The sequence below is a fragment of the Fringilla coelebs genome, assembly GCF_963513975.1.
Source record: "Fringilla coelebs genome assembly, chromosome: 20".
In the NCBI taxonomy this organism is placed as follows: domain Eukaryota; kingdom Metazoa; phylum Chordata; class Aves; order Passeriformes; family Fringillidae; genus Fringilla; species Fringilla coelebs.
In genome coordinates this window covers 2,370,411-2,380,536 of record NC_140046.1, presented here as the reverse complement: position 1 = coordinate 2,380,536, position 10,126 = coordinate 2,370,411, and the positions used below count along the sequence as shown (strand labels likewise).

The 10,126-nt window shown below is 49.4% G+C and overlaps 1 protein-coding gene across 1 annotated transcript in view; it reads right to left on the bottom strand.

Moving 5' to 3' along the window:
- Nucleotides 1-230: 230 nt before the first annotated feature.
- The window catches only part of TBX4 (T-box transcription factor 4), a gene marked incomplete at both ends in the record, with an annotated part of 29,619 nt that continues 19,723 nt past the window's right edge, over nt 231-10,126 (bottom strand). The window contains 4 exons of the mRNA XM_084219077.1: nt 231-853; nt 2,095-2,336; nt 2,673-2,761; nt 5,205-5,357. Of these exons, the coding sequence (XP_084075203.1) occupies nt 231-853; nt 2,095-2,336; nt 2,673-2,761; nt 5,205-5,357 (1,107 nt within the window). The remainder of the gene's footprint in view (nt 854-2,094; nt 2,337-2,672; nt 2,762-5,204; nt 5,358-10,126) is intronic.

Below are 10,126 nucleotides of genomic sequence, written 5' to 3'. Positions count from 1 at the left end.
TCTACTGGATGAAGACACGAGAATGAATTTATTTGGGAGTCACTAAGAGCCTGATGAATCCAGCCCACCGAGACAGGAGATGGAACTCTCTGTGTGCCTGAAGATACAAGCTCTTCACCCACACAAATCCCTCTGGAAACGCACGTGTGTCTCACCGAAGTGCAAGTTACCCACAGGTATCAACGCTGCCTGAGCTGTCCCGGAGCAGTAGGGTGGCTGTGGCCCGGGGGTCACCCGTCGGTCCAGTTCTCCACAGCCCCCATCCCTGAATGGTACTGCAGCGACGACTCCCTGGACAGCGAGAAGCTCTGCGAGTACAGGAACTCGTTGGCCGCGTTCAGGTGCGGCGAGGGCGCTTTCCTCTCGCACACGGCCGGGTGTCCCCGCTCCCTGGGGAAGGCCGAGGCGGGGCCGCGCTCCCGGCCCGGGGCCGGGCCCAGCTGGTTGTAGACGCTGAAGGGGCCGTTCCCCGGCGGCTGCGAGCCCTGGCCCGCCATGGCCGGGAGCCGCGGCATCATGGGGGCGGCGGTGAAGTGCGGCGGGAAGGGCTGGTAGGGCACAGTCTCCATGGTCTGCACGCTGTAGCCGGTGTAAGGTGCGACTGAAGTCCACATGTTGCAGCTCAGCGGCGGCGGCGGCGGCGGTAAATCGTCGACGGCCGAGACGGCGGCGATGTCGGCGCCGGAGCCAGAGTACATGCAGGCCTCCCTGGGGGCCACCTCGCCGCAGTAGGACGGGCTCAGCATCTGCTGCTCGTAGGGCGGCGGCGAGCGGAAATAGTGATCGTCCCCCACCGAGGACGAGGCGTCCAGGTAGGAGCGTTTGCAGGGCAGGTCCAGGTGCCGAGCGCTTTCTGCAAGAGAAATTCACGCTCAGGAGCGGCTCCGCTGGGAGCCGGGGCTGGGGAGCGCCCTCGGAGGCCGCGGTTATTTCACTAAAGCGGTGCCCTCTCTCAGCTTAATCCAGTTAAACCATTTTAGTTTGGGAAAACAATGTACAACATCAAAAAGACATTGTGCTGCAAATGTCAGGCTAATCCTCCCCGGCCTCAAAGCGCTCTGGTGACATTTGTCAGCTTAAGTGAGGGACTCCTCACATCAGGGATTACTCCACGTTCATCCAGATAAGGAGGGCCCTGACACTCCTGCGGGGTTCCTCCTGACAAACTCAAGAAGTCTCTTAAAGGGTCTTATCACAGCCTGCCTTCCTGTCACTGCAAGAACGACTCTACATTTCCCAGATATTCACGTCAAAAGCTGCAGAAATATTTCCAGATAAAGGAGCCCTGTCCCAGTGAGCAGCCCTTCCTCAACTTTGCACAGCCCCTCTCCTCCTGGGAGGACCATGGCCCTGTTCCCCAGCAGCTTTCTGTTACTTATTAGGAATATTCTCTGGATGAATTAGTGAATTCATCTGCACATTAAACATCTGCTAAAATTACACATTTGCCTTGCAGCCCTCATTACTGGTGCTGTTAGATTCTTCATTTAGCCATGATCAGAGGATTCTCCCAGCTTAAATAAATTAGCAGGCAGTGAGACATGCAAATAGAAGGATTTTTTTCTTCTGTGCAAAATTTTTCCATTTAACTTAAAACATGCCATGATCTCATCTGATGCTGGACTAAAAGGAAGAGAATGCAGTCACAGCTCACTTAAATTTGAGAATTAGTGGATGAGAGGAAAGGGCTGCTCATACCAAGCTCCCACAGTCCCACTGGTCTGCAGACACTGAGGGAATTGTTCATGCCTTTGCCTTGGAAAGTGTAGAATTTTGGTAATGCTAATGGCCTCCTGCAGACAATTTTGAATTCAGCTGATCCTAACAATGGATAATTTTCCACTGAAGCTCTGTGCCATTTGAATTACACGTTCTAATTAATTGTTTCAGCTCTGTCTTAGAGTCTGAATTTACCTTCTACGGGACAAACCCACTAAAAATTGCTCCAAACAGCAGCTCTTGCGTCCTGACCTCCAAAACACTCCAATCACAGCAGGATGTTTGAAGATCAAGGCCCAAGAGACCAATCCAAACCAAACTCATGGTCTCAGGTTTATTTTCTGAGATATTTTTCTAGCTGTGAACTCGAGTTACCTCTTCTTTTTAGACAATGGTAGAAGAGCCCTGAATCTCTCTGTGCTGTGAAGGTGTTGAGTGGCAGATCTTGAGTATCCGAAGCTGCAAACTGCATGTGAGCCCCATTCTCATACTGATAATGCTGCAGGCTCTGGTGATTCCCATGGAGTGGGTTCACATCTGGCTTTGCTGACAGCTGGCCATGGCTGGACACCAACCTCTGCCTCATGATGCTTTTGGAAATTACTGGATATTCTTTGCTAAAAGAGGTGAGAAAAATGAAGGCTGGTTAGGCTGTGATCAGCATCATCAGAATTTCATCAGCAGAGTGAGGAAATACTGGTTTGGCTCCCCCAGAGCATCTCCAGGCAGTGACTTCACCCCCTTTGCTTCAGACGATGAACTCATCGCGCTGCTCTGGGTGTGGGAAGGGCTGACAGCACAGAGCGTGTCAGGAAGGGCTTCTGAGGGATATCAGTGCCATGCAGGCACCAGCAAACACTCTGGCCCTTTCAGCTGCTTCCCCCAAGAGCTGCAGCCCGTGAGGAGGAAGAGGAGGGAGGAAGAGGAGGGAGGAAGAGGAGGGAGGGGGGTACCTCTGGAGCCGAGCCACGCGCAGGTCGCTGTCGTCGCTGCCCCGGAAGCCCTTGGCAAAGGGGTTGTTCTCAATTTTCAGCTGGGTTATCTTTAAAAGAACAAAACCAGGAATAAAGGGTTTGAAAGCAAATCAGCCCAAAAGGGCAGCAGCAGCGGGGCTGAGCTGGTGGCTCTCGAGGGTCCCAGTCCTGATGACCCCTGTGAAATGCAGGGTCTGGTCTCATTCTAGGCCCTGTGTTCTTTTTCTAGACTTCTGATAGAATTTATTTGTCTGATTTAAAAGGTTTCCTATGTTTCCATGTCAGAGAGCCCTGCTTGTCATGGTGTGGCTCTGCCTAATTCCCAGAACAATTTTACACACCTTACTGGCCACCATTCAGGCATTTCAACTCTCTGAAAATCACAACTCAAACACAGCCCCTCTCCCTGCTCTGCATCCCATTTTATACTGAGGAGAGCAGCCAGTTCTGCTTTGGGATGGTTTTGCAGAACGTTGCTGTTACTAACAAATGCACTTTTAGCAATGTTGAAAAATATCCCTTACCAAAAAACTCCTGAGAACACAGCTGGCTGCTATCAGTGCTGGAGGGGAAGGTGGTGACATGTGAATTTAAGCAGCCTCCAGGGCTCAAACTCTTCCAGGGAAGCTCAAGCAGCTGATGAACCACAAGAAGAGTAGGACCCTTCCAAAGCCACAGCCTGACAGCAGGTTTGTACATCTCAATTTCGTTTTGTTATTTAGTGATCGTGGTTTTCCTCTGATGTGAGCAGGATCAGGGATTCAGTCCCTCCTTGTCACCCTCCCCTGGCCTCATCCAGCCCAGGAGGGGATTTGGGGTGAGCCCACACCTTCCTCACTGACCTGTGCTCAGAGCTAACCTCTATCCTCAACTTCCTCATTTTTTTCTTTAGCAATGCAATTATTTACAGCCACACTTCTCGCTAGCAGGAGATTTCTGAGCTAAATATAGTTCAGCAGTTTGTTTCTTCTAAAAGAAACCCAGACCAGGTTTTTGATTGTTGATGCTTAAGAGAATAAATAAAACCATTCAGGTGTTCCTCAGTGGCTGAGATTTTCTCCAGACCACACTGAGGTCCTGGTGAGACCTTCTGCCTGCTGTCACCTTCTGCAGGGCCCTGTGTCCCCTGCTCAGGGCAGTGCCCGTCCCCCCCAGCCTGCAGACCCCTGAGGCTCCTCACAGGATCTTCCCTAAAGAATTTGGGATCATCTGGGACATTTTCCCCAAATCTGTCAGGTCCACCCTGTGCTGCCCCCCAGCCACAAGCCCCCCCAGCAGAGCTGGACAGCAGTGACAGTGCAAGTGTGGAGTTTATGGAGCACTCTGGGAGCTTTAGGAATGAAAGGCACCATTGACAGCAGACATTTTAAATATCTATTAAATATAAGCTCTTTTGAGTCTTTTTGGTTAACCATGTTTGGCCAATTGGTCATTTTACATCAACAGCTACAACTTTTCTACCTTCAGTGTCCTAATGGGCACTTTTCCCCCACCCTGCCTGATCCATACCACATCCATGCTCCTGCTCTCTTAACTAGCTCACTAATTGCAACATTTTTGCAAGGACTGTACGCTCCCAGCATCAAAGGGCACACAGGCATCCTGCTTGGGAGGAAAAGCTCTGGTCAGGTTATTGGGGAGGAAGAATTTCACACTTGTTCCTGTTCCTGCAGGACTTTCCTATGAATGTGTAGGAAAGGAACTGGTACAGTTACACATGGCAGATTTCACACTCAGGGTGACAGGAGGGCTCTGGCAGTGCTACCTCACTCTGCACCTTTCGTTATGATTCTTGATGCCCTTTAAAAATTCCAATTAAATTATTAATTATTCCTCATACAGCAATTGGACTTTACCATTAAGAAAATGCCTGGGAGCAGGAGCAGGATGGAATCTGAAGCCCTTCCATCCCTGCTGTCATCCTCCCCTGTCCCTACCCTGCTGAGGTGACACAGGGAGGTGACAATTTACTGTCCCACTGCTGTCAGTCCTGCTGGGATCCAGCCCTCAGACAGATCTCTGCCCACTGCCCAGGTAAGAGCACCCTCACAGCACAAAGCAGCCCCTAGAGCACACAGGTGCCCCTGACAGCCAGCCAGGGCACAGAGCTGACCCTCTGTACCCCCAAAGTCCCCCCTGCCCCCACGTGCAAACCGCAGAGGCAGCTCCGAGTTCCGTTTTATGGTTACATTCCTCATCTGTCTCACTGAACACACATTCTGTAATTACTGCTCACTGCAGATTTATGAGCAAGCTTTACTGGTCATTATTCTGTGTGCTTTGCTGCTTGAATGACATCTCAGCTCTGCGAGCACAGCGAGTCAGGGGAGCCCAGGCTTTGCCAGAATATTGTTACCAGCAGCATCCCTGCTCCTCCAGAGCTGCACTCTGGCTCATCCCTCCTGCTTAAAGCCACATGGAAACTTGTCTTTCGAACCAGCAGAACAGGAAGAACCTCTCACAAAGTTCCTGGCCAGAAAGAAAGCATTTGTAGCCCCAAAAGCTGCCTACCTTGTGGTTCTGGTAGGAGGTGACAGAGATGAAGGAGGTCTCAGGGAAGACGTGGGTGCAGAAAGCCGTGTTCTTGGAGCCGAAGGCGTTGTTCTCGTCTGCCTTCACAATGTGCAGCCGGGGCTGGTACTTGTGCATTGAATTAAGGATGATCTGAAAGACAATTGATGCCAAAGTGAGAAATCCATTCAAAAGAAAAAAGAGTCAAGCCGTGGCTGTTGGACACTTTGCAGCAGGACCCAAAGCCCGGCAGGGCTCAGCTTTAGCTTCGCTTGTGAGCTAGAAAGGAAAATTTACATTCTAGAAATGCACATGGACCAAGGCACAAAAGGCATCTGCAGCTCTGGCAAGCAGAGCTGAACTTAAAGCTTTCCTGGTGAACCCTCATTTTCCATTGCTATTGGATAAAATCAGTCTGGGTGGAAAAAATGTCATAAGTTTTTTTTCCCCAGCTCACGCCGAAGCTGTACAATATATAATTCACCAGCAGCCTGGCCTGTAAAGATTCCTAATAAATGCTTTACTGAGCTGAAAGATACACAGTTTAGCAGAGGAAAAAAAAAAAAACAACACAGAAACCACAGGGGGGAAAAAAGCTAGAAAGCTATTTTTCTTTTATCTGCTGGTAAAAAAAAAAAAAAACAACAAAAAAGCCAAAAAAACCGAAAAAACTACAAAGCAGCAGATTGGTTTTTCCTGCAGTTTGTGGAGTGGCTGAGTGTGGGTGGCTGGTCCAGGCACCTCTCCCCTCCTCGAGTCTTGGCCAGTGAAAAGCAGGAACAGCACCAGCCAAGGGATTTTTTGTGGAGGATGCCAGGGGGGCTGGGGAAGGGCTGAGGTCCAGCAGGGATCACAGCCTGGCTCCAGTAAAGGGTTTTTTGGTGGAGCTTTTTGGGCTGAGAGAGACTGTCCAGGCTCATCCCATTGCAGCACTGAGATTCCACAAAGCAGGGATGTGCCCAAACACTGCAGAAGAAAATGGCTTCAAGAAATGGAATTTCTTTTAAGAAACGGGATGGTTTCAAGAAAAGCTTTTATTCCTTTTACTGGGCAAAGAAGAAATACTGCTGCCTTGTTTCCTCAGCATAATCCTTTCCAATCTCCTCCTTCTGCTCCCAAATGGGCTCATTGAGCTCAGCTGCTCCTGGGGGAGAGAGATTCCAGCCAGGCTGTCACCCCTGGGGTGCCCAAAGCCCAGGGCAGGACAGGGACAGGGCCAAGGAGGGGACACTGGGATGGGTGAGATCTTCCACTGGTGGTGGGTGGGTGGATGGATGGATGGATGGATGGATGGATGGATGGATGGATGGATGGATGGATGTGCACACTGCAGCACAGCAGCATCAGCTCACACTAATTATGGTTTTAGCCAGTTTTAAATGAGAATTACCAAGAAGCAGAAGGGTTTTGCTCTGTGATTGCTCTGTGTGTTCAGAAACCCTTTCTTCTCTATGACTGCCATGTTCAGGAGAGCTCAGAGCAGCAGCTCCAGGTGCTCCAGCCAGGAAGGGAGGCAGTGCATGGAGCTCGTGCTCTCCAAACCCCCTCATCTGCTGCAGGTCCCCCTGCCCACAGTAGCTGCTGCATTATTCACCACTTAAATGCAATTTTTACTGTTGACGTTTTCCAGACAACCCTCCCTGCTCCCCAAGAGAGAGAATGAGGAATTTTTGGCATTTTATCAGCTTTGCATCAAGCCTCTGAACCACTTTGTGGCTGTTGATGTGCAGGGTGGAGATCTGAGAGGGTCGGCTCAGGTTTTGGGCTGGAGCCTTTTCTCTGCTTTCATGTATCAGCCACTCACAAAACAAAGTAACACCCAAGGGACAGGACTTTCATAAAAGAAGGGACATTTCAATTTTCAGTAATTAAGAGTTGAGGCATGCTGATAAATAATGGCTGTCTGGAGCAAAAGCTGGAGTTTGCTGAGCTCTCCTCGCTGTCTGTCCCACACTGCCCAGCACGGGTCAATTTTCCCCAGAGCCAGAGCAACTCAGCATGGAGAAAACAACTTTAAACTGAGATCTCCAAAGGGAAAATGAGGAGCCCAAGTTTTGATACACCCCACATGAACAGTCTGTGTTTCCCCTCCAAAGCAGGATCCACTGGGCTGTAATGACCCCTTTAAAAAGATAAATGCATTTTAAATAACATCTTCAAAATCAAGGAGCTCAAACAATTTCCAGAATGAACAAATGAACTTCTTGGAGCCTGACAGAAGAACTCAGGAAAGGATTTCTGACAGATGCTCAATGTTTCAGTGGTGGCTGCAGATCTGCCTGGAGGTTCTTCATGAAAAAAACCCTAAATGGGCAAATTCTGCCACTGCATTTACAGGTTTGGGCATTTCAGTCCCTTGGACAAAAAGTGAATATTTGCTCACCTGTCTCAGTGCAATTCCTGTTGGAATTTGAGTGTTTGGCTCCCCACCAGCTGCAGAGGGGATTTCCCACATCTTTTTGGGGGTCAGCAACCACTCTCTGCATAAAACCAGCATTTTACTTCAGAGCAAGAACTCCTGCACAGAGACTGTGTCTGCACACAAATCCTCCTCACCTGTGCTTGGTGCAATCCCTGTGCATTCCAAATCCTTCAAAACCACCCCAAAAACAACCTTCAGCCACAAAACACCGAGCCTGTGCAAAGTGAAATGCCAACAATTCAGGCTAAATAGTTTTCAAGGCTGCTTTGGAAAGCTAAAAATACACAAAACAAATGTAAATTCCACTCCAGTGACGAGCATCAGTGGAAAGATCAGCTTCAAGAATTGTGTCAAAAATGAGAAGTATTTTAATTCATGGGACAGAGCACTGGGCAGTGATGTAGGAGCCCTTGGCCTCAAAGGTGATGCTAAAACAGTAACTTTGTATTTTCCTGCGCTTCCCTTGTTCCTGGGGAGATGAATTCAGTGTCAGACACTGTCACACATATTTTTAAATTGTTTTTGTACAAAAAGTAGGTAGTTTGGCAGGGACCAATGGTGGGGACCCTTCTGGGCTGCACCAGCTGAGACCCAAAGAGCTCCTGGATATTTTTGCACCTCTTGGCTGCTCCCCCTGCCCCTGGAGCTGCCTTGGTGCTGGCAGAGGAGCCAGAGCATCCCCAGGGTGATGTCACTGCCCCCCAATGTCACACGTGAGACAGACTGTGAGACAGCCCAACCCCAAAGTCCAGTGTGAGCTTACACAAACATCCTTCTAATTTTATTTTAGTTTTATTTTCACCCCCCTGTCTCCCTCCTTTGTGCTGCTCACACACTTGCAGCTGGAACTTCAGCTGTTACAGAACTCAACTTCATTTTTTTGGCACTCCCCAGTCAGCAAGAAATGTTAAAAGAAATGGTGTCATTTGCTCCTTTCATTTAATTTTACTTAGGAAAACAAACTCCTCTAACTTCTAATCTCTCACACTGCTGAGTAATGTCAGCTCCAGGGCCTGAGTCTGCAGGATGGGACCCAAAGGCCACGAGCTGAGCTGGGGAAATGGTGCCACATTCCTTGTCACAAGGCAAACTCGCCTTGAAATCACCAGTAAAATGTATTTACTTTCATATGAAATTTGGGGAGTTGATTTAAGAGCTCCCTGTTTCGCCAAGGTATCAGATGTCAGATGATGCAGGGGTTGCTATGGCAACTCCCCTTTTTATATTGAATAGTAAATGGCTACGAAAAAGCCACATAATTTTATGGTCGCTCCCGGGGGATCACATAACTAATATAAAATCTTGCATTTTAATATATTTTCTGCTTCTTTCTTCCTTCCCTCTATTCTTTCAAAGTGAAAAAGCCTTTGAGTGAGGCTGGCCCTGGTCCCACATTGGGACTCAGAGCTGGAGTGTGATGGCCCCGCACAAAAACCTGACAATCCAGTTTTCTGCACAGAAAAAATGGTGTTTTAATCAAGGAGGCTCTGCAGAATAATCTCAATTAATATTTAGAGCATTTGGTGCTACAAACCATCCCAACTGAAGGGTTTTTTAGGAGGGAATGGTTTGGAGATGCTCCATCAGCTCTGGAGCTGACCCAGCTGTGCTGCCCGGGATGTGTCCAGGGGATTTGGGATCACAGATCCCTCTTCTCCCTGCACCCACCCTGGGACACCTCACCCCAAAGCCAGCCTGAAAATCACACCAACATTTACAGTGGGGAAGACCCCTGAGATCACCCAGTTCAACGAAATCAAACATTCTATTCCCACACCCTCTCCAGCAGCTAAAACATGAGCTCTGAAATTCCCTGAATCCCATCCTACTGATTTTCCCTCCCAGGGGAGGATTCCCTCTCTCTGCCCCCAGCCCAGCCCCAGGCTGCTCCTGCAGGGCTGCAGGGGAGCCTCCCAAATCCACACTGCCCTGGCAATCAGCACAGAGGGAATAAAAGAAAGGCTGGAAAATCCTGGGAAAAGGTTCAACATGAGCTCAGACAAAAGTTCCTTACGAGATGGCCAAAGCTGGGGTTTCTGGGTTGGTTCTCCCTCGGTTCTTTTTCGTCTCCCATCAGCTGGAATTCACTGGGACACAGCTTTGGGGTGATTCCAGCTCCACTCTGGCACGGGAGGGTTTTGGGCAGACCCCAGGTGTGACATCCTGGGACACCTGGGACACCCCCTGTGTGCCCCCCTGGACAGTGACCTCCTCCCCTGCCCTTCTCCAGGCTAGCTCCCACTCCAAACCTGACCATTTCAGGATCTGATTCCAGTTCAACCTCACCAAAATCTGCTGCATTTGACTCACATAAACCAGCAATGTAACAACAAAAAGATTTAACAGAGAGAAGTAAATCTTCTTTTCAACCACCAAGCCCACTGGCCACTTCTTCCCCAGGACTGAAATGGAAACCCTGGATCCATCCCTCCCTGTGGAACACACACCACTCCCAGGGGCACACAGCTCTGCTCCTCTTTTTTCCCCAGCAAACAATGTA